The sequence below is a fragment of the Hylobates moloch genome, unplaced genomic scaffold (genome assembly GCF_009828535.3).
Source record: "Hylobates moloch isolate HMO894 unplaced genomic scaffold, HMol_V3 SCAFFOLD_11, whole genome shotgun sequence".
NCBI lineage: Eukaryota > Metazoa > Chordata > Mammalia > Primates > Hylobatidae > Hylobates > Hylobates moloch.
In genome coordinates, this window is record NW_026652286.1 from 47,202,180 (window position 1) to 47,226,282 (window position 24,103).

The 24,103-nt window shown below is 51.4% G+C and overlaps 1 protein-coding gene across 2 annotated transcripts in view; it reads left to right on the top strand.

Annotated features, from left to right (window-relative positions):
* The window catches only part of SLCO2B1 (solute carrier organic anion transporter family member 2B1), a 55,526-nt gene extending 32,235 nt beyond the window's left edge, over positions 1–23,291 (top strand). For both annotated transcript variants that reach the window (XM_032166943.2, XM_032166944.2), the window contains 7 exons: positions 4,724–4,826; positions 9,817–10,174; positions 13,107–13,272; positions 17,094–17,257; positions 19,784–19,848; positions 20,194–20,314; positions 21,289–23,291. In XM_032166943.2, the coding sequence (XP_032022834.1) occupies positions 4,724–4,826; positions 9,817–10,174; positions 13,107–13,272; positions 17,094–17,257; positions 19,784–19,848; positions 20,194–20,314; positions 21,289–21,469 (1,158 nt within the window). In that variant the 3' untranslated portion in view covers positions 21,470–23,291. The remainder of the gene's footprint in view (positions 1–4,723; positions 4,827–9,816; positions 10,175–13,106; positions 13,273–17,093; positions 17,258–19,783; positions 19,849–20,193; positions 20,315–21,288) is intronic.
* The last annotated feature ends 812 nt before the right edge of the window (positions 23,292–24,103 follow it).

A 24,103-nucleotide genomic window follows, 5' to 3' on the forward strand; every position in this document is an offset into this window, starting at 1 on the left:
GATTTCAGATTCCTTCAAATCACACCACAAAGATGCCTCCTAATTCTTCCAGTCCCGCATCAGGGCTGTCTGACTCAGACTCAGGGGGCTTAGTGGATAAAGTATGAGTTTTGTTTTTTTTTGTTTGTTTATTTGTTTTTGAGTCAAGGTGTTGCTCTGTCACCTAGGCTAGGCTAGAGTGCAGTGGTGCCATCATAGCTTACTGTAGCCTTGGATTCCTGGGCTCAAGTGATGCTTCCACCTCAGCCTCTTGAGTAGCTGGGACCACAGGTGCATGTCACCATGCCCAGCTCATTTTAAAATTTTTGTAGAAATGGGGTCTTACTATGTTGCCCAGGCCGGTCTCAAACTCCTGGCCTCAAGCAATCCTCCTGCCTTGGCCTCCCAAAATGCTGGAATTATAGGTGCGAGCTCAGTCAAAGCAGGAGTTTTCTACTTGGGCAAGCTTGAGCTCAGATCTGAGTCTTGCCACTCTCTAGTTATGTGATGCTGAACAAGTTGCCTACCTTCAGAACTTGTTTGCTCATGTGTGAAGCAGTGTAGGACTTGCTGGCAGGTCCCAGTGAAGATGGAGCAGGCTCATGTATGCGTAGCTACCAGCCCATATACCAGTGGCCTGGCATGTCCTGGAATGGTAGTTCCGCTAGCGCTGGTGTGCTCTGTGGACCCTTTGCCTGTCTCCGAACCATCAGCAGTTCAAGAACTCCCCGGCGGCATGATGGCATCTCCTCTTGCTTTCATTTTTTCCCCCAAAAGTCTGACATTGGCCACACCCACTGCTGGTTAGAACCATCTCTTGCACTACTCTTTCAATTGATATTTACTAGATAACCACTATTTCGCCCCAGGCCCTTGCTAGGCACAAGAGTTTGAACAGAAAACAAGATAAACATGAATCCTGCTCTTGCAGAGTTCAGGGTCCAGCAGGGGAGAAAGGCAAGGTGTCAAATAAGGTTTGCCTCAGACCTAAAGCATGTAAAAAATAGACATTCTTTATTTTATTTAAAAATCAACTTAATTTCTACTCTGAATGCCCATCCTGCCAGATCATCAAGAAATTCAATCGCAGCCTTTCTCAGAGCTCTCTGACCAAGGTGAAGCAAAGGTCCTGTGCCTTACACAGTGCCTAAGCACCAGGGAGGCCCCCCCAGCAGACATCAGCATCAGCCCACTGTGGTCACTATGGTGATGCCCACTTGCCATCCTGGCCCATGTGGTTCCCTTACCATGCTTGGAGCAGAGTCTTGTTGAGGCTGGGAACCTAGGAGCCCAGCCTCCCTAGGTCAGCCTGCATCCTGCCCCTTGGAGGTGAATTGCTTCCGTGGGCCCTATCTCAGAGGGTACGTGGCTCCTCGCTGCTCATGGAACCCACAGACTGCCCTGTCTCTGCCCCATCCTCTTTTCCAGGCTTTATTTTAGGGAAGATGGTATTCTTTTCCCCTCATCCTCAGAGCCTCCCTCTCTACTCAAACCCACCACAACACCCGGCAGAACCTTCTCAAGGGACTCAAGCTCTGGAGACAAAAGACAGGAAGGGAAATCTTGCAATCCATTACTGCTTTCTGCCTTGCCACAAACATCCGCTGAGGACAGGAAACCTAGAGCCTGCTCCCTGCTGGAATGAAAGAAGAGAGAAGAAAGGGAAAAAAGCCCAAGGGAACACACACATGAATTAATATTTGAATGAATTGTCCTGCTGGGACAGGCCAGCCTTGAGCCAGCCAGCATCAGGAAGCCAGGTTGGGGAGGCATGGAACAAGGGACCCCCCAAGGTGGTGGCTGACATGAAGGTTCTGAAATGTGGGGAAATCCAACATTTGCCTCATGATGATCTCAGAAAAAATGAGATGGGAGAAGAAAGCAAAAGTGTCAGACCTAACCAGAGTGTAAGTCCTGTAGGAACCTCACAGGCAACATGGGAAGAGGAGGCAGAACCCGGAAGCCCAAATGAGCGCTCTCCAGCCCAACAAGTCCTTCCCTATGGTCCATGGCATCCTGGCACTGGACATGGGGAAGCCTTGGCCTGCACACTCCTAGTTACAGGGAGCTTGCTTCCTCCCAGGGTAGCCTCTTCCAAACTGCTGTCCACACTGGGTGTAAGTCTTTTTTTTTTTTTTTGAAACAGGGTCTCACTATCGCCCAGGCTGGAGTGCAGTGGCATGATCTCAGCTCACTGCAACTGTTACCAGAAAGGGGCCTGGATCCAGACCCCAAGAGAGGGTTCTTGGCTCTCACACAAGAAAGAATTCGGGGCAAGTCCATAGAGTAAAGTGAGAGCAAGTTTATTAAGAAAGTAAAGGAATAAAGAATGGCTACTCCATAGGCAGAGCAGGGTGTTCCCGAAAGTAAGAGGAGGAACGCGTCCACCCTAGGTACAATACATGTTTATATATAGGATGAAAAAAGATCATGGGGAGATGTGCTCTGCTACAAGGGTTTGTGATCAAGGATTTTCTTAATCACTATATTTTGCAATAATTGATATTATTTTATTTAAAGCAAAATTAGAAATGCTTCTGTTCTCCAGACATTGGGATATCAGGACACTCCTAAGTCTAGGTCTATTTAGTAAACATTATCAATCTGTTCCCTTAACCATAAACATCTAGAGCTAGGAATGCCTGACTTTCTGGGAATGCAGCCCAGCAAGTCCCAGCCTCATTTTTCCTACCCCTCAGTCAAGATGGAATTGTTCTGATTCTAACGCCTCTGACAGTCTCCATCTCCCTGGCTCAAATGATCCTCCCTCCTCAGCCTCTTGAGTAGCTAGGACTACTGGTATGTACCAACACACCTGGCTGATTTTTTTTTTTTCTTGAGATGGAGTCTCACTCTGTTGCCCAGGCTGGAGTGCAGTGGTATGATCTCAGCTCACTACAACCTCTGCCTCCCAGGTTCAAGCGATCTTCTTGCCTCAGCCCCCCAGTAGCTGAGATTACAGGCATGAGCCACCATGCCCGGCTAATTTTTGTATTTTTAGTAGAGACAGAGTTTCTTCATGTTGGCCAGGCTGGTCTTGAACTCCTGACCTCAGGTGATGCACTGGCCTCACCTTCCTAAAGTGCTGAGATTACAGGTGTGAGCCACCACGCCCAACCGATTTATTTTTATTTTTATTTTTAGTAGAGACAAGGTTTCGCCATGTTGCCCAGGCTGGTCTTGAACTCCTGGGCTCAAGCAATCCTCCCACCTCAGGCTCCCAAAGTGCTGGGACTACAGCCGCGAACCATCACACCCGGCCTAGGCATAAGTCTTCTTCCAGGGAATTTTTTGCTTTTAATTCTGACCTCAGCCTACATAGAAAAATAACTAAATTACACTCCACTTGCTCACTTATATTCAAATGACCCTGTGCCCATAGCAACTTCTCCAAGATTTAGTTTCCTCATCTAAAAAGTGTGCACGGTAATAGTACCTGCCTCACACAGTTTTGTGTTAGAGAAATGTAGGTAGAGTACTCTAGGCCCTTGGCCTTGGTTGCCCCCTTCCTTCAGGGTGTACCAGTGAAGTGCTCAGGCTCTGGAGCCAAGCTGTCTGGATTCACATCCTAGCTGGACCACTTATTATCTGTGTGAAATAAGTTGAAATAAGTTATTTTCTCTCTGTGTCTCAGTTTTATCACCTGACAAAAAAGGATTATTATGGTATCTACTTCATTTTTTAAAAATGATTTTTGACTCTTATTTCCTTCTCCAAGTTGTTGGTAGGGATGTATATACTTCAGGAGGTTGTGAGGTTTCAGTAAGTTATGCATTAGTCATTAGAACAGTGCCCAGCATACAGTAAGTGCTTAGCAAGCATTAACCGTTATTTATCATTATTTCCTTTCTTATTTCTGCAATCAGAAGATGGTGATTGTGCCCACTTCCTCCACACACATGATATTCTCTTCTCCTCTTTTTCAAGAGTTGCACATAGGCCGTCCCCACCCATGTGGAGGGACACACTTCAGGGTGTCCATGGGAATCTTCACAGCTTGGACCCAAAGCTGAGCCCATCCTCTGGGTGTGGCTTGATTCATCCAAGAGGAGCAGTGACAGTGGGGGTGAAGATTGACTGGATTGGTGTGTTGGTGTTTTGGGTAACATTGGTGGTGATGATGGCAGTGGCAATGGAGATGAGGCTGGTGATACTGATCTTGGTGAAGACAGTGGTAGTGATGATGATGTTAGAGACAGTGATAATGATATTGATGATTCTGATCACCATCATGGTGGTGGTGATTCTGAAGGTTCAGGTAACAGTGATAATGATGATTGTGCTGGTGGTGGTGATCATGACAGAGACAACAATAACAATCATCATATCGTGATGGTAATGTCATGACTAAATTTGTCATTTAGTCACAACGATATGGGTGATGTGAATGAGGGTGATATTTAAGCTGAGAGGAATAGAAATAATGACAATGATTATGGTGGTGATTTTCCTAAAAATGTTGGTGATTATTATGATGTTAATAGTGGTCATGACAACTAACCCACGTGGATACTGGTTGATGACAAAGTTTAACCACAAGCATTTTATTCATTCTTTCAAAACCACCTGTTGGGTACCTATAGGGCCAAGAACAAATGGAACACTGCAGGCCTCAATTGCTCCTGAAGAGATGACAGGCCCCTCACTCTCTCCTCTCCAAGAGCTCTCCTCCCCAGCCCACAGCCAACTCTGAGTGGGATCGCTGGCATCCAGCAGACTGTCCTTGGTTTTGTGTCTCCTTCAGGTCAAGGACTCTCCCTCTAAGCAGAGCCCTGGGGACTCCACGAAGAAGCAGGATGGCCTAGTCCAGATTGCACCAAACCTGACTGTGATCCAGTTCATTAAAGGTAAGTCAGCTCAGACCAGGTTATGGGGAGCCAGGGCCAGAGGGGCCCTCGAGATTGTCAGGATCCAGTCCTTCCTGCCTTTCTTGATTCATCTTCTCTACCTGCAGACCCCTCATGAGCACCATCTACTCCTTGTGAGTCTTTGCACATGCAATCCTCTCTGCCTGGACCATCATTTTTTATTGCTTTCAAAACCTTCCCTATGGGCCAGGTGTTGAGGCTCATGCCTGTAATCCCAGCACTTTGGGAGGCCAAGGTGGACGGATCACTTGAGGTCAGAAGTTCGGTACCAGACTGGCCAACATGGTTAAACCCTGTCTCTACTAAAAATACAAAAATTAGCTGGGCATGATGGCGGGCACCTGTAGTCCCAGCTACTTGGGAGGCTGAGGCAGAAGAATCACTTGAACCCGGGAGGTGGAGGTTGCAGTGAGCCAAGATCACACCACTGCACTCCAGCAGACAGAGACTTCATTTCAAAAACAACAAAAACAACAACAAAAAACCCTCCCTATCCCTCTAGGTCCAGCTCAAAAGCCACTACTTTCTCCACATGTCCAGCTCTCCCAGCCAGCAAGGCCACTTCCCTCCCTCTTTGGTTCTCAGAACCCTCAGGGCTTCTAGATCAGTTCAGATCTGAGCCTGTGCTCCTGAAGGTCAGGCCTGTGCTGGCTCATCTATGACCCTTCCTCTCCTCCCACCCACCACTAAGCCTGCAAATGGGAGGCCATCAGGAAATTGTCAAATTCCCAGACACTGGCATGGGCAGAGAGAGCTCTGGGCTAAAATCCAGAACCTGGGCTTTTGTCCCTGATCCCCGCTCCTTTCTGGGCCTCCGTTTCCCCATCTATATAGCCAGGAGTAGACTCAATGATCTAACATCCTTGAGGCTATGATCCTGAGACTACGAACTCAGTCTATCAGTAACCAGAGTACACATTATGACCAGGCCATTCTTTCTCAAGATTATGACCCCAGGGGCATTGATTGAGTGTCTGCCCTATGCCCACCTCTTACACAGCACTGGATGGCAGGTCAGAAGACTTGGATTTGAGTCCTGCCCCTAACAGTGACAAGTGTACAATCTTAAAGAAGTTAGTTTCCTTTTCTAAATTGAGTTTCCTTATCTGGAAGATTGGGTCAATAATCCTTGCTCTGCCTGTCTCAAGGGCTATTATGAGAATCAAATGAGATGAAAAATGGAAAGCCTCTTTATGCTATTAAAAAAACTGTACCTATATATAAGGTACAATTATTTCAATTATTACTCTTGTTCCACCGTTATTCTGACCATGCCCTAGGGTAGTAAATTGAGCTGCCTGTGGTTTAGGAGGGTATGTCCACAGGAGTTGCTTCATAGTCCTTACTGAGGATTTCTGCAACAGGAAGGAATTAAGCCTATTCTTGGGACGAGCTTCCTAAGATTTGATGTTGGGGCAGGACCTGGTGGCTCACACCTGTAATGCCAGCACTTTGGGGGACCAAGTCAGGAGGACCTCTTGAGCCAGGAGTTTGCGACCAACCTGGACAACATAAGGAGACCCTGCCTCTACAGAAATAAAAATAAAAAATAAAGAATTAGCCAGGCTTGGTGGTGCATGCCTGTGGTCCAAGCTACTGTGGAGGCTGAGGTGGGAGGATCGCTTGAACCTGGGAGTTTGAGGCTGCAATGAGCTGTGATCTCGCCTCTGCGCTCCAACCTGGGTGACTGAGAGAAACCCTGTCTGAAAAAAAAAAAAAAAAAAAAAGACTTGATGTTGGGGTATCGGTAATCTAGCTCCCAGTTTTTTCAGCACTCCCAGAGAAAGAGAGGGCTTGGACTCTGTGCATGGTGCTGGGCCTAGAGGCAAGGGCCGGGACTCCCTAGCCTCAGGCCACCCCCAGATGCTATTAGGCCCCAGCACTCTGCTCTGCTGAATTGCTTATTAATCACTGTTTGGGCTTCTGCCCGGAGGGAAGCTGCTGAAATTGGAACCTAGAGCAAGTGTTCTAGGCCAGATTGTCTCTGGTGGTTTCAGCTTCTACATGAGCCTGGAGGGAATCAGGGCAGGGGTGCCCTCAGGCCCTGTGGCTGGTGAGCCAGCCTGGCTTCTGCTGAGCTCCAGGGGCCAGTCTGACTCTAGGGCCTGGCCTTGACCACCTGGTGCCACAGGGAAGGCTGAGGGAGGAGGAACCATGGTCCTTCAGCTGGAGGTGCCCTATACTCTTGGGGAAAGATAATCCCTGAGCTAGGAAAGGCCCCTGTCAGATGGGGGAGACAGTCTCTGAGCTGGGGGAAGCCCCTGTCTAATGCGAGAGATACAATCTCTCTGATGGAGGATATGTAGTCCCTGAATGGAGCGAGACCCTGCCTTGTCTGATGGAAGAGACCTGACCTCTGCAATGGAGAAGGCCCCTGTCTGATAAGGGAGACGTAGTCCTTGAACTAGAGGAGGTTCCTGTCTAATGGGGGAGACATTGCCCTTGAGTTAAGGGAAGCCCCTAACTAATTGGAAGAAGCATAGTCCCTAGACTGAGGGAGAACCTGTTCTATTTGACAGAGGAAACCTGGCCTGTAGCTGGGTGAGGCTCCTGGCTGATGAGGAAGACAGAGTCACTGACTTGAGGGAGGCCCTGGCTTGTCAGATGGGGGAGACACTGTGCTGTGCTAAGGGAAGCCCTGTCTCATGGGAAAGATCTGCCTCAGAGCTGGAGATGGGCCCTGGAATTCCTCTGCAGGTAGCCCTATCTTAGTGAAAGGCATAGTCTCTGCCCTCCAGGAATTTTCCATCTATTCCGGCGCCAGGCTGTGAATGCTGAGGAGAGATGGGGGATGGCTATAAAGCACATTGCAGTGATCAGTGCAGGAGAATGGACTGGAAGCAATCCATGAGATGGAGCCCTATGGAGTCAGGCAGCCAGAGAGGCACAGGATGGGGGGAGGAGGATAGAAGGGAGAGTGGACTTTGTACTAGGAGTCAGGAGACCCTAGGAAACCCCTGGCCCTAAACTGGCCTCTGGATGAACTTGGGCGAGCCCCTGTCCCTCTCTAGACTCTACCATGCAGTAGGGACACCTGTACAACCTGGGCCATGCCGGATTGAAATTCATGGCTCAATATAAGGCCTCAGATGCCCTGGCCAGAGCAGCTCATGGCAAGAAGGCTGAGCAGCTACCTGGGGTCAGAGCGAGCCTCATACCTCTTCACTCTAATGCTAGTTAAATGCATGGTGTGCAGCAAGGAGCCAGGGACAGGAGGCAGGCCTGGCACAGAAAAGGGGGAATTCCACAGTCCCCACCCACCCCTCCTGAACTGTTTGTCTTTATTTTCTGGCTCCCAAGGAAACAGATCCTAACCTGGCCCAGGGGGCTAGGGAACCAGCTGGCTTGGCTCTGCTCTGTGGACAGACAGAAATCTTCCCGTGACAGAGGCCCTGGTCCTGCTGCAGCAGGAACAGAAGGAGCCCCCACCTGGCCCAGAGAACCCCCATGGCTCCACCAGCCCGGCCTGGCAAGTGGTTTGCTCCTCTCCCTCCATACCTTATATTTGACTTCAGTCTTGCCTACTGCAGGCAGAAACACATGTTAGTGGAGAGAGGATTTCATGTGTTGAACAGAAAGTGTCCTTGACACTTTCACCTGGGCTGTCCCCACCAATGAGCATCACTTGGCTGCTGGAGCCCAGAGAGGAAAGGACTTACCCACCCTTTTGTGCCCTTTAGTTTAGCACACTTGCAATGGGGGCAACCTGTGAATGAGGCACCATTTTAGGAGCTAGCAGGAGACTGGGGAGGTAATTTTTTGCCAAAAGTCACTTTTTGTCCTACATCCAAGTATTTGCCCCTCCTGGGCCCCTACTCAATTCCTTTTCCTCCTCGCTTCACCTCCCCAGATCTCCCCCGCTCCCCATTCTTTAGGCCCTAGCTCTGTCCCACTTCCAGGAAGTCGCCCAGCACCAAACAGACTCAGATTTCACCTTCTCTGGAGGTCTTTGATTCTGCCCCAGACATACTGACATTTGATCACATATTAGTCCATATATCCATTCATACCTTCCTTCATTCCATGAATTCAGGTGCCTCCTATATCCCAGCCTCTGGAGATTTAGTAATTAACACAACAAACAAAACCCCCTGATCTTTTAAAGAAGGCTTACATTCTGGTAGGGTGACAATAAAACAGCTAGGTGAGTGAAAGGTATAGTACATTAGGTAGAGGGCTATGGAGAAATAAAAGCTAGGAATAGGGAGGTCAGGGAAGGGGACTGGGGCCTCTGTTTGGGATGCGAGGGAGGATGGAGGCCTGGGTGGCTTGGAAAAAGCTGTAGCAGGACAGGATGGAAAGAACTGGGTGGGGCAGGGAAGATGAATGAATACGTAGAATAGAAAAAATGAAATGACATGGGATGGGATGGATGAAATTGAATCAAATAGGATGGCATGGACCAGAACTATATGGAACTGAATAGAATTGAATGGAAAAAAAAAAAACCACAACAAGTAAGATATAGTCTAACTAAGTGGAACAAAATGAAACAGAAATTCAAAAATGAACTAGAACAAGGGCCAGGCGTAGTAGCTCATGTCTGTAATCCTAGCACTTTGGGAGGCCAAGGTGGGTGGACTTCTCGAGGCCTAGGTTTCGAGACCAGCTTAGCCAACATAGCAAAACCCATCTCTACTAAAAATACAAAAATTAGCCAACATGGTGGTGCATGCTTGCAGTTTCAGCCACTCAGGAGTCTGAGGCCAAGAATCACTTGAACCCAGGAGGCAGAGGTTGCAGTGAGCTGAGATTGTGCCACTGCACTCCAGCCTGGGCAACAGAGAAAGACTCCATCTCAAAAAAAAAAAAAAGGACTAGAATAAATGGAATGGAGTCAAATGGGATAAAATTCATTGCTGGTTGGAAGGAATGGAACTGCTTGAACTGAGCAGGGCAGGAGGGCAGTCTCTGCTGGACAGCTTGGCTGCCCTGCCTGCCCTGAGCTCCTCTGCACTCACCCCCACAGTCTTCCCCAGGGTGCTGCTGCAGACCCTACGCCACCCCATCTTCCTGCTGGTGGTCCTGTCCCAGGTATGCTTGTCATCCATGGCTGCGGGCATGGCCACCTTCCTGCCCAAGTTCCTGGAGCGCCAGTTTTCCATCACAGCCTCCTACGCCAACCTGCTCATTGGCTGCCTCTCCTTCCCTTCGGTCATCGTGGGCATCGTGGTGGGTGGCATCCTGGTCAAGCGCCTCCACCTGGGCCCTGTGGGATGCGGTGCCCTTTGCCTGCTGGGGATGCTGCTGTGCCTCTTCTTCAGCCTGCCGCTCTTCTTTATCGGCTGCCCCAGCCATCAGATTGCAGGCATCACCCACCAGAGTAGGTGAGTGTGTGCGTGGGCACGTAAAGGCAAGCCTGGGAGGATGGGACAGGGAGGACAGGGTCCCTGGGCAAAGGCCAGGATGGCAGGGCGCCCCCTGCCTCAAATCTCGCCTCCCCAACTCTGCTTAACGGCCCTTTAGAGATTCGAGTCAAGCAGTCGGGTGCTCCAGAAGGCTCCAGGGTAGGTGTCAGGCACCACTGGAAGGGGCATGGATGAGACTTCAGGGGCAGAAACTCTCAAGCCCGGGAGGGTGTGGAGGCTGAGACAGGGCAGAGCCATCCATGGGATGGCATCTCCAGAGTGACCAAGCCCTGTGGACCCAACAGAGATGGGCCAGAGGCTGCATCAGAGGAGCCAGGACCCAGCTCAGCCAGAGGAATGGACTGCCCAGGAGGGAGCATGCTCTCCATCCCGGGATGAGAGGGGACAAGAGAGTGAGCAAGGGGCTGGATGGCCCCTATCAGGGAGGCTGCAGAGGGGACTCAGGCACTGGGAAAAGATTGGACAGCAGACCTCTGATATTTTGGGTTTTAGAGCTTGGGAGCTAAAATTCTGATATTCCATGACTCTAAAATTACAGAATTCTTTTTCCACATCTGTGAGGCAGCACCTGCCTCTGCCCTCCGGGAGGAAGTCTCTTGATTTCTCTCTCTCCAATTCTCCCTCACACCTTCACCCTTGGGAGCCTTCTTGGAGAGGATGTTGGAAGTCACATTCCTGCCTCTTCTCCAGAATGATTTCATTTTTCCTGGAAACTGCTCCAGGCTTAGATTGGCCCAACACTCAGCTAGAATTTCCCAACTTTCTCTGTCCCCACCCCTTCCTTGGCATCTTCTGCCTCCACCCAGGTGCCAGCTTTCATCACCAGGAGTCCTCCTGCATGGCTGTCGGGGGCTCAGCTCAGGGCCAAGGAGCACCCAGCCCTTCCCCGTCTGTCCCAGGTCCCACCCTTGCTGATCTCTCCCCCATCTCCCCTCCCTCCTCCCCCTTTCATTCTCTGCCCCTCTTTTCCCACATAGGGAGGCAACTCTGCTCTCTAGCCTGGGGCTTCCCGTGTGCAGAGCCTTGTTCTAGGCACTGCAGCGGGGGTTTAGCCACGTCCTCAGGAAGTCCCTGGTCTGAGGAGGGAGGCAGGTCCTCAATCAAATGATTTTTAGAGTAAAAAGTAAATGGATATTTTATCACAATTTTTTAAATATGCATGGGAGAAAAAGTCAGCTCATCCCACATGCCCCATCTCTCTTCTCCCTTTCACACCTTAGCTTTGACATCTCATGTCACCTGTGTTCTCATCTAAATTCTTGCGATTTATTCACTAAGCTCTGGGTTCTAATTCACTGAAGAGACCATCTGGGACCAACTGAGCTAGGCAAGAAGAACTTTCCATATTCCTGCACAACCGCAGGTACTAACAGCTGCAAGAACCGAAGGTCTCCCTTCGCTCAGCGTCTTCCCATGTTACGTCTCACTGAATCCCCACGGGATCTCTGTAATGGGTCCTGTTATTAGCCCCATTTCACAGATGAGTACAGCAACGCTCAGAGAGGTGAAGTCACCCCACAGCTGGAACAGGGTAGAGCCTGGAGCCAGGACACTCCCCACCAAAGCAATCAGCTCCAGGTGGTCAATAAGAGCGAGGAGCGGAGGAAGAGCCCCCTAGCTCTTATCTGCTCAGCCTTCCAGCTGCTAGCAGAGGGTTCTGGGAAGTGCTTCACCCTTGGCAGAGTCCCCTGGCACTGCCTCCTGATGGGCCCTCAGCTCAGACAGTGCCAGCCTTCCCACTCCACCCCCACCCCGAGGGAGATGTGCCAAGACGTTGTCAGACACACACGAGCACTGTCTGGCAGAGGAGGAAGAGGAAATATTTTGTGGCTGATGATCTTCCTTCCCTCTCAGATGGAGTGCCCCCTCACCCCAGGGAGGAAGAGGAGCTCACTTTGCCCCATGCCCCACTTCCCCACTCCACACCCTGGCTAGAGACTGTCTCCAGCTCCTGCTCACCCTCTTCCCCATGGAACTGACATTTCACTAAACACCAGTCCCAGCCTCACTGATCATCCTGGGCCTCTGCCCCACACCCACCCCAAGCCCAAGACAGGGACCTCCAGCTTCCGCCTCTGGCCTCCTCCGCAGCCTGGCCACTGGACCCCTGTGTGACCCTGAAAGGCACAGCCTCTCTGGGCCTCTGTCTCCCTGGCAGGTTAGCTGTGCTCCCCCCTAGCGTGAAGCCAGGTGACACTGTGAGTCCCAGGGACCACCTCCCTGCCCTCCTCCCAGGGTGACCTCCCCCTCAGACTAAGCCTCCCTCTGACCTCCTGCCCCTGCCCACCTTCACCTTGCCCTGGCCACCTGGAGCTGGAGCACCCTGGGGATTTGGGAACAGGCTCTCGGAGGGAGGCAGGTGGGACTAAAACGTGCCGTGGACACAGTGAACAGGGTGGTGGGAGTGAGACTGCAGGATGGCCATGACAGTCAGAGAAACTGAGGCCCAGAGAGGCAGGAACAGGCTGGAGATCCCACGGGTGGTCAGGTCTCCTGATCGGGTCCCACACTCATAGCTCTGATTTTCTGAGAAAGGAAGCAATCATTGATTTTCGGAGAAAGGAAGCTCATTGAGGGAAAGACACTCTTCATCTGACACTAACTTCTGGGAGGAATTTATCTTGTATACCCTGTAGAAGGGTCACTGAGGTGCAGAGATGTTTGAAGAAGCTCAAAGGCTTGTAGGATTGAGGGGGCCTGTCTCCATACTTGCCCGTCTTCATTGCAAGGAGCTCACTATCACACCATCATCGGGCAGCCCTGATGATGAAAATCCTTTGTGGAGCTGAAATCTCTGGCCATTGCTCTCAGCTACAGGGCCGAGGAGGCCCCAGCTAGTGGCCTAAGGGAGGGAAGCCAGGAAAACCCTACTGGCCTTCTCTCCCACCAGTGCCCAGCCTGGGCTGGAGCTGTTTCCAAGCTGCATGGAGGCCTGCTCCTGCCCATTGGACGGCTTTAACCCTGTCTGCGACCCGAGCACTCGTGTGGAATACATCACACCCTGCCATGCAGGCTGCTCAAGCCAGGTGGTCCGGGATGCTCTGGACAAAAGCCAGGTGAGTCAGGCCTCTCATGGCAACCTCTGCCCCTCAGGGCTCTGCCTGCCATGTCTCTGTGGGCCTGTCATACTCTCCACTTCTGCATGCTCTCACTCTGTAGCTCTCTTCTCTCTGTCTCTCCTGTTGGCAGATGTAGAACATTATTCTCTCAATAAGCTTTCATTGGCCGGGCGCAGTGGCTCATGCCTGTAATCCCAACACTTTGGGAGGCCGAGGCAGGCGAATGACTTGAGGTCAGGAGTTCCAGACTGGTGAAACCCATCTCCACTAAAAATACAAAGAATTAGCCAGGCGTGGTGGTGTGCATCTGTAATTCCAGCTACTCAGGAGGCTGAGGCAGGAGAGTCACTTGAACCCGGGAGGTGGAAGTTGCAGTAAGCCGAGATCATGCCATTGCACTCCAGCCTGGGCAACAAGTGTGAAACTCCATCTGAAAAAATAAAAATAAAGTTTTCATTGCCAGCCTGGGCCCAGGGCACAGAGGTGAATCATTCTGGCTTCCAGATCTCTGTGCAGGGGAGATGCAAAAGGAAAGAACTCACAGGAATTCCAGAGGTGCTGATAGGTAAGACAACTGGTCCCTACAAGTACATACAAAGATGAAAAGAGACACATCCTACCTGGGTGGGGGTGGGTCCCAGAAGGCTTCACGGGAAGTGGCATTTGTGCCAGACATTCAAGAATGAATGGGTAGGCCGGGCGCGGTGGCTCACGCTTGTAATCCCAGCACTTTGGGAGGCGGAGGCGGGCGGATCACGAGGTCAGGAGATCGAGATCCCGTCTCTACTAAAAATACAAAAAAAAATTAGCCGGGCGTGGTGGCGGGCGCCTGTAGTCCCAGCTACTCGGAGAGGCTGAGGCAGGAGAATGGCATGAACCCAGGAGGTGGAGCTTGCAGTGAGCCGAGATCGCGCCACTGCACGCCAGCCCGGGCGACAGAGCCAGACTCCGTCTCAAAAAAAAAAAAAAAAGAATGAATGGGTAAACTAGGACTTGGGAGGGAAGGGCTTTCCAGGCAGGGGGAAATGCCCTCAGCAGAGGTTTGGAGGAACACACATGCGCAAGCATGCACACACACTGTTTCTGTTGGAGCAGAAACACAAGGGTTCATGAAGGGAAGGCAGGGCCCAGAAAAAGAGGGGCCTTGAATGCCAGGCCAAGAGTGGGGACTTTCTGGAGAGCAGTGGGGAGCCATGGATGGGTTTTCAGCCAGGGAGTAACAAGTTCAGATCTGTGTTTGATCATGCTTGAGGCCATAGTGTGGGGGCAGGCGAGCAGAGTACAAGATAGGACACAGAAGGCTAGCGAGCATTCATTCAGTCAGTCAGTCAACAAACTTTCACTGATCTCTTCCTCTGTGCCAGGCCCTGTGCTGGGAGCTGAGGACTCAGAGCCAAGGGGCCCAGTGGGGAAATGAAGGCAATATAATCAGCAGCAGTGCATTCTGAATCTTAGGAGGGCTAAGACCAGCTGGTTCCTCCTCCCCCTTTTCCTGAGTTCCCCAAAATGACAAAGGGGGACAATGTCTGCCTTCTCAGGCCCCCAGGCTGTAGTGAAGCCTGGGGGATTTGTGGGGGCAGCAGCCTCAGGCTGGTGGTTATGACAACATCTCCCTCTCTCCAGAGTCCTCCCACCTCCCACCCTCCTGCTGGGCATCAGCATCTAAACCCGAGGCTCCTCCAGGGAGAGACCTGGGCTGCACCGGCTGGTGCAGAAGAACCTGTTGATGGTGCATAGTCCTTCAGAAGCCAGCCAGACACCACCTGGGCCTGAGAGCCCTTCCAGAGGCCCCCAGGCCTTGGCAGGTGGAGCAGTGAACTCCTGGGGATATGGGACCCGATTCAAATTCCTCTTCTGCCTCTAACTGACTCTGTTACATTAGGCAAATTATTTAACCAGTCCCTCAGTTTCTTGGTCTGTAAAATAGGGGAGATATTACTGAGTGCCTACTACAGGGCAGGAATGTGCTGAATAAATGCTTTACCTGGATGAATTCATTAACTAGTAAGCAAAGCGCCACATAACATTATCCATGAAAGCACATAGCACAGTGCCTAGGCAATTTTAAATACTCAGTAACACACATTCCTATTACGCCCATTGTACAGATGAGAAATGGAGGCCCAGGAAAGGACCAGACATTGCCCAGAGTCTCAATACCAGGGCACCAAGGCCCTGGCCTCCCAGCCAGCCGCCTCTTTGGAGCATCACGGAGGCTTGGATTTAGGTGCAGTATTTGGAGGAGGGTGCAGCTGAGACCGGGCCAGCACTCAGGGACTGTTGTCACACTGGCCTGGAATTGTGTCTTGACATGTCTGCCTCCTTCGATTGTGAACATCTTGGCTCAGGGATGGGTGGCTCAGCGCCCAGCACAGCTGCTCAGTAACAGCTTATGAGTGCATGAGTGAATGAGGTAAGATGGGGCAGGTGGGCGCCTGCACAGGTGCGGAGCTGAATGCTCTGGGGGAATGAGACTCTGAGGCAGCAGAAAGATTGAAGTCATTCATAAGAAAAACTTCCTGCCATGGAATTAAATGAATGTGAAGGGTCAGGAAAAACCCAAGTAAAGGGTCAGGAAAAACCTAAGTGAAGCCTCCAGCCTTTGCGTTCGTCCCGACAACCCTCTGCTTCTGAGAAAAGGAGCAGGGGCAGGATGCCTCTCTCCCAGGAACCTTGCCTTAGCATTTCCATTTCTTGTCCCTCCATTGTATCTCCAGCCTGTAGTTGGAGGTTCAGGGGCCACTTTTCCTGCAGTGTAAGATGATATGCACTTAGGGGTCACACAGCTTGTGTGAAGGGTCTTCAGACCCTTGTGTGAAGGATCAGCACAGCTTCATCATGCACGTTGGCTCTGCCGGCCAATGGAGAGTGCCTGGTCACCCAAGCCTAAGTGCTCACCTGCTCACTCTCTCTTGCCTTTCTCTGATTCCACCTGCTAAGTAACTTCAAATCTAAACCCATTTATCCATCCACCCCCAAGCCCACTCTATGATGGGCCCCGTGGCCTGCCTCCCCGATCTGGTCCCTCCTCCATGCAGCCCCCAGAACACCCTTTGTACCATCCAGTCTCATCTACCCCTTGCTTAAAATTCTCCCAAGGCCCCCAGCATCCACCTCAGGGATTCCCAGCCCTTTTCACACTGAGAAGTGTCAGCAGCTGCCAGGGCTGAAGGTGAGAGGCCCAGAGGGCTCCAGCTGCCCAGGCCAGCCAGCCACTTCTAGGGTTGATGGGACAAATCCCTGCACACCTATCTCCCATCCGAGGCCCTGTGTGGCTGGGGCACATGAGTCTAGAAGCTCTGGTCTATGGGAAAGTAAAGAGAAGCCCAGGCCTCTTGGCTTGGGCTGGCTTCTATCGGGTGCCTGTGGGCCCTGGCAGTCCAGATCACTTCTCAGAGTCCTTGGCTGGAGGTTTTCCTGGCTACCTAGGGAGGGAGTGCAGGCTGGGATCAAACACTCCAGGGGGCCAGCCCGGGGACATGGCCAGCCTGGGGATGTTTTCTTACAGTTGGTGTGTAGAATGTGGGGGAATGATGCTCTCCTGGGTCCCTCTCTCTTCTTCTCTACTTTCTCTCTGCTTCCCTCTCCCGGCCTACCGCCTCAGCCCAGGCTCAACTTGCGCATAGACAGCCCTTGAAGTGCCTGCTCCTCAAGCCGTCTTTGCTCAGCCAACAGGTCAGGATCTCGGACTCCCAGCCAGCTGTACCCCAACTGGCTGTGCGACTTGGGCCTCTCACAAGCCTTCCCCGCTTCAAGCCCTCGGCCAGCTGCCTGCCCTTGGAGGCTCTTGAAGTCTCTTCCTCCTCTTCCCACTCCAGGTTTTCTACACCAACTGCAGCTGCGTGGCAGAGGGCAACCCCGTGCTGGCAGGATCCTGCGACTCAACCTGCAGCCACCTGGTGGTGCCCTTCCTGCTCCTGGTCAGCCTGGGCTCGGCCCTGGCCTGTCTCACCCACACACCCTCCTTCATGCTCATCCTAAGGTGAAGGTGGGGGCAGGGCAGGGGAAGGTGGATACCAGGAGGTCCTTAACCACAGGCAGAACAAGGAATTCCAAGGGCGGAGTTCAAGAAAGGAGGCCACTTGGGTGTCCTGACCCCCACAACGTGGCCTTAACTGTGTTCATCCCATGGCAACCTACTGAGGCAAGATTTTCTCCCCATCTTGCAGATAAGAAAATTGAGGCTCAGAGAAGTTCAGGAGCTGGCCCCCGTCACATAGCAAGTGTTGGGTGGAATAGTACTGGTTCCCTGGTCCAGAGCCCAGGCTCCTCCTGCCCAGGGGAGAGGAGGACATACCTAGGGCCCTGTCCTGGCCTCTAGAGGTGAGGGCATCATACCTGCAATGGATGAGCTGCAGGAGGTGCATCTAGGAAACCAAACTGTGTCAGTCTGGTGCATGACTCTGAATGCTGCTTCAAGGCTACATACAAGTGCTTATTAGGTGCCCGTTGTGGACCCAACCCATGCTGAGCACTGCCTTTTGGGCCAAGATCTTTGTGGCCCTCGTCCTAAGAATGCCTGCTCACCCTGACAAATTGTCACCTGAGTTCAAAGTCAGGGTCTCCTGGGGTAAGGGCTGGGATAAGAGGACTGAGTGAGAAAAAAATAGTTTTTCTTTTTTTTTTTTTTTTTTGAGACGGAGTTTTGCTCTGTCGCCCAGGCTGGAGTGCAATGGCACAATCTCGGCTCACTGCAACGTCCTCCTCCTGGGTTCAAGTGATTCTCCTGCCTCAGCTTCCCTAGTAGCTGGGATTACAGGCACCCGCCACCACACCCAGCTAATTGTATTTTTAGCAGAGACGGGGTTTCACCATGTTGGCCAGCCCGGTCTCGAATTCCTGACCTCAGTGATCCACCGGTCTTGGCCTCCCAAAGTGCTGGGATTACAGGCGTGACCCACCACACTCGGCTGAGAAAAACAGTTTTTCTATTCTCTCACTCAACAATCAACACAGAAGACTTCTGCGACCAGAAGTGTGGGGGTATTTTCCCACACACCAGGCACTCAATTAATTCTGCAGTGGACCCTAGCCAGTGTCCTCCAATTCTATTCTGACACAGTCTACCTGGAGACAGCATCAGATCCCGCAGGCTGAGCGCTCAGTCCCACAAGACTTCCCCTCCACTTTCCATGCCAACCGCAAGCCCCAGGCTGTTTTACCAATGATTCTGACCGACCAGCCATACACTGGGATTTTCACAGCCCCATCTTTGAGTTTGCTTTATTTGCTAGAGTGGCTCACAGAGCTCAAGAAAACATCTACTTAATGTTTATCGGTTTATTATAAAAGATATTACAAAAGATACAGATGAAGTGATGCATACGGCGAGGTATGGGGGAGGAGCTTTCATGCCCTCCCTGGCTGCACCCTGCAGGGACCTCCATGTGTTCAGCTATCCGGAAGCTCTCCAAAGATTCATTATGTAGGCATGATTGATTAAATCACTGGATATTGGCAGTCACCTTAACCTTCAGCCCCTCTCCCCTTGCTGGAGGTTGGGGCTGAAAGTCTCAACCCTCTAATCCTGCTTTGGTCCATCTGGTGACCAAGGCCCAGCCTGAAGCTACCTAGGGGCTGCTCACCATCAATCAACTCATTAGCATACAAAAAGACACTTCTCACTTTGAAGATTCCACGAATTTTAGGAGTGTATGCCGGGAAGACCAAATACATATCTCACAATATCACAGGGACCTCAGAGCAAGATAATTTCCATTTTCCTTCTCCTGGGATTATTTTATTCACTATCTACTTTCTAGGAAATTAGAAGGGAAATGGAGCCCCTTGCAGATACCAGAAGACATGTAGATCTAGAACACAAGCTGGCCTGGGAGAGAAAATAGAGGAATCAGATGCCCAACAAGCAGCCTGACTAAAAGGAGTTGAGAACACAACCTCAGGGCTGCGTGGAAACAGGCCCTGACCGCCGTGGGCCATGAGATCTTGGCCAAGTTATTGAATCTGTCTAAGTGTCAGTCTCCTTATCTGTAAAATGGGGCTAATGTACACCTCCCTCATAGGAGTGATGTGGGGTTGCAGGGCAGAATTACTGAGCCCGTAGTAAGCGCTCCATAAATGCCGGCCACTGGTGTTGTCTGGCAGCAGCCAGAGGATCGCAGGCTGTGGCGTTACAGTGGTTGGGGATGCTGGGGAAGTGTCTGACTGTCCCAGCTCCAGATCATGCCAACTGTAGGAGTAAGGGGAGAATTTGATGGGACCAGTGGGTGGAGGAAAAGGAGTGATGTCTGTGACCAGAAACATACAGAGGTCAGCACAGGACCCTGATGGTCAGTGGGTGTGTTATCTTTTATATGGGACCAGGCTCTGCAGGTTGGAAAAGGATGGGGAACGTCCCTGAGCCCCCAGCCTAGGTCATCAGATGGGAGGGAGGCTGGCTTTTGGTGGTGGGAGAGAAGGGCATAATGAGAACCCTTCAACGTTGATGCATGGCCCTTGGGGGCTGGAACCCCTCCAACCTCATGTTGCCCATGTCTCTGCTTGTTAGAGGAGTGAAGAAAGAAGACAAGACTTTGGCTGTGGGCATCCAGTTCATGTTCCTGAGGATTTTGGGTAAAGATCTTGCTTGGGACCACTGGTGGTGGTGATGGGGTCCAGATGCCCACTGTGTGCCAGGCCTGGGGCACAAGCATGAGCAGAACTCAATCCCTGATCTTAGGGCTCACAAGCCCATGGGGTGACAGACCTGGCCCAGCTCTCCTAGAGCGGGGTGTACAGGCAGAGTCTAGACAGCCCGTCAGGAAGCCACCTCGGATGGATGCAGGGGTGGGGTGGGCTTGAGGGCCAGAGAGCCAAGAGGCCCCAGTAACCCAGAGCCCCTGAGGGGTTGTACATGCCAGGGAGGGGGCAGGGCAGGACGGTGGGCCTTCGTTGCCTCCTGAGCACCGCCTCCCTCAGCCTGGATGCCCAGCCCCGTGATCCACGGCAGCGCCATCGACACCACCTGTGTGCACTGGGCCCTGAGCTGTGGGCGTCGAGCTGTCTGTCGCTACTACAATAACGACCTGCTCCGAAACCGGTGAGACCTGGTTTCACGGCTTGTGGGAAGGGTGCTGGAAATACTCTCAGAGTCCCAGGCAGGATACCAGCAGGGAGGGGAGGTTTCATTTAAGTCTACCCGCTAGGTGACAGGTGTCATTATATATTCAGTGCTGAGCTCACCAGTCCTTCAAGCTAGACACTGCCCCCCTCCTTTTATAGATGAGGAAAGTGAGAGTTAAAGCAAGTAGCCCAAGGTCACACAGCTAATAACTGGCAGAGCTGGGCCTTGACCACAGAGTCTATGCAGGAACTTGGGGAGAAACAGAGGAGCAGCCATGCTGCGAGAGGGACTTGGGGTGAAGGGCTGGGGAGAAAGCCCTGTCTAGGACACAAGAGGCCTGGGTTTCAGGCCCAGCTCTGTCTCCCTCATCATGGGACTTATCTTCTCTGGGGCTCAGTCTTCCCATCTGTACAAAGGGGAACTCAAAGGAACCTGAAGGCACAGAGGCGGCTGGCCTGGGATGGATGTGGAGAGGACTTGCTAGCAGGGCTGGGGACAGGGAGCTGGTCACTTTCAGCTCTGGGGAGGTGAGGAGGGCACAGTTTCTGTGGGCTAAGACTGTCCACAGGGGGGCTTCCTAGAAAAGGAAAAGTCAAACAAGGGCTTTAATAGTTAAACAGGGGAGAGGGAATCCATTTGTTCTTGTGGCAGGTGGGGGCAATATAAAATTGTACTTGTCAGGCCCCCTGAGCCCTTGGGCTCGGAGAGAGGCAGGGCCAGCCCAGGCCACAGAGCAGAGTCCAGGACAGGGCAATGAAGATGGCCAGGCCTCTGCTCCCACCCAGGGCTCCTCTGCAGAGCCTTTCCCCCTCCTCCAGGGAAGAGCCCCAGCAGAGGTCAATGTCTCCCTGATGCCTCAGTATCTCTGATTTCACAATGAGTGATGACTGCTGATGTCCATGCCCTGGCCTGGCAGCTCTTGAGTTCAAGGGTCCCCATTCTTTCCCCAGGTTCATCGGTCTCCAGTTCTTCTTCAAGACAGGTTCCGTGATCTGCTTCGCCTTAGTTTTGGCTGTTCTGAGGCAGCAGGACAAAGAGGCAAGGACCAAAGAGAGCAGATCCAGCCCTGCTGTAGAGCAGCAACTGCTAGTGTCGGGGCCAGGGAAGAAGCCAGAGGATTCCCGAGTGTGAGCTGTCTTGGGGCCCCACCTGGCCAAGAGTAGCAGCCACAGCAGTACCTCCTCTGAATCCTTTGCCCAAGATTGGGTGTCAAGAGCCCTGTGTTCCATTCTGGCTCCTCCACTAAATTGCTGTGTGACTTCAGGCAAGACACTGATCCTCTCTGAGCCTTTGCTTGCTAGTCTGAACCAAAGAGTTGTTTGGGCGTTTGCTGTGTTGGCCATTTCTGAAGCAAGAGGGTCTTCCTCCTCTTTCCCCCAGCCAGCCAGCTGTCCTGGAGCCAGGCTTTCCTGGGTGGAAAGACTGTATACCTTTCCCTGGGGCCCTAGGACAGCAAAGTGAGCCATAGTGGGCCAGGCTGCCCTCCATGCTGGGCCCTAGCCCAGGTCTGCACTCGCCTGGATCACCCTCTTTGAGCCTTAGCCATCTTCTGTCAGGTGGGAATGAACTTGCCAGCCTTCAGGCTCGTTCAGCTATGACCATCTGTGCGGTCAGGGTACACTCAGATCTCTGCCCCAACTCCAGCAGCCTTTAAGAAGTGTCCCTTTGGCGCCCCCTGGAGGCAGAGCCCTGAGCTGGACCCTGGGTAGACGCCCACAGGGAGGACGGAGCTGGCCTCAGGAGTGGGACACCCAGACTTGGCAGGGCCTTCAAGAGGCCTGTGTGGGGGCCCCAGGAAGCCTTAGCTGAAGCGGGGAGACTCACTCTCCATCTCAGGAAGTTCTAGCCCTTGCCCTCAGGGAGCCACGGTTGAGGGTGAGGCCCAACACCTGCCTTAGGGCCCTGCGTGGGCAAGTCTGGGCCCTGGGGTAGGGAGGGAGACTCAGGCCCACACTTGGGTATTTTCTAATTTCGAACAAACACACACTCAGTGCGCACTCACTGATTCCTACATATTGCCAAGATTTCACACATGTGACCAGGGGCCACCAAAGTCCCTGTGACCTTTGTGACTAGGATCCTAATTTCTCTATTTTCTCCTGGGTGCCTGGGTCTGTGTCACCTGGGGCAGCATGCATAATGTTTAGTTCTGTGACATTGTTTTTTTGGGGGTGGCACCTGGTTCTCCGATGCCTGGGCTGGCGTCAGGCCCAGGACTGTAGTGCTGGGAGCAGTAAAGCTCAGCTCTGTGTAATGAGTGATGCTATGGCTGGCTCGGGTCTTATGATCCAATCCTTTTCTACGTCAGGCCTTGTTTTGTTTTATGGCTAGTCTTATCTGGCCTGGTTATTTCCCTGCGGGGAGGAGAGAGTTTGCTAATCTGCTCCCAGCCCAACCTATTACCACCCCACTTTGCTGGGACCTGCTGCTTGGGAGGCAGCAGACAGGGAGCCACCAGCAGTGGCTTCCTAGCCCTGTGCTGGGGGTGGAGGGAAGCTGGGGGCACATGTGGCCCTTGCCTTCTGAGCAGCTCCCAGTGCCAGGGCTTTGAGACTTTCCCACATGATAAAAGAAAAAGGAGGTACAGAAGTTCCAATTCCCTTTTTGTTTTGCTGGTTGGTATCTGTAAATGTTTAACAAATATCTGAGCATGTATGTATCAATGCCAAGAATTTCAAAGTCTCCTTCAACAACATGAGGCTTTTAGGATGTTTATATTCCTTCATCCCTCTTGTTTCCCAGGTTTTGCAGGGGAAAAAAGTCTGGAATTATAGATACGGCTTATTATCAAATTTGTTCTTGCATAATGTCTCTTCTATTACAAAAATTCTTTCTTTATAAACTGCATTAGAGCTTTGCAATAACCACATCATTTCCATTAACTTAGATTTAAGTTTTACTGGATTCATTGCTCACCATTATTGCTTGTATATTACATCTTTTCCAATCCTTATATTCTGGTCTAATTTTTGTTTGACTGAGTGTCTTCTACTAATGGTTTCAAAAATGGAATAAGGTCATGAGGATTTCTGAATCCTCACCTGTCCAAATTGTCATTCACATTTTATAGAAGAGGAAACTGGCTCAGAAAGCAAAAGTGACTTCCCCAAGATCACACAGAAAATAAATGATGGAGCCAAGGTTGGATGTGTAGACCTTGTGGGAACTGAAGGTTTTATAATTAGAGGAGCTCTCTTTAAGAAAAATATACAAAATTATGAATATAAAATTAGGTACAAGGTGCCCATATTTACCTATAATGAGAAAAGAGATCAAAACAGATACATCACACAATCCCCCAAAAATGCATAATACTTTTATTAACTGCCCTGCATAACCTCTAAGACACATTTTCTCCCCCTGATGATTAGAAGAATTTTCCACAGACTAGCTTCTGGCTGTGTACATTTCAAACCCGGTTTCTCCTGTTTCTTCTCTACTGCCCATATACTTCCTGGGCTGGGTGCCATGACACGCATTCATATCACGATATGACCACTACATATGGCAACTTAATATCACCATGCCAAGTGAGCTGGGCAGTGGGTAGAATTCCTAGAAGCTATTCTCTACACAGAGATTACTAGCAATGATTTATCTATACACAGAGAACCACATAAATATTAATATATCCTCTGTTTCAGAAAACCACATAAACATATCCCAATGAACCCAACTCAAATCAGTCCCCCACTCAGCTTCCCCTTGGTCAGATCCCAGAAGTGCCCATGGCCACTCCAATTATCCCATATAAAGGAAAATTGA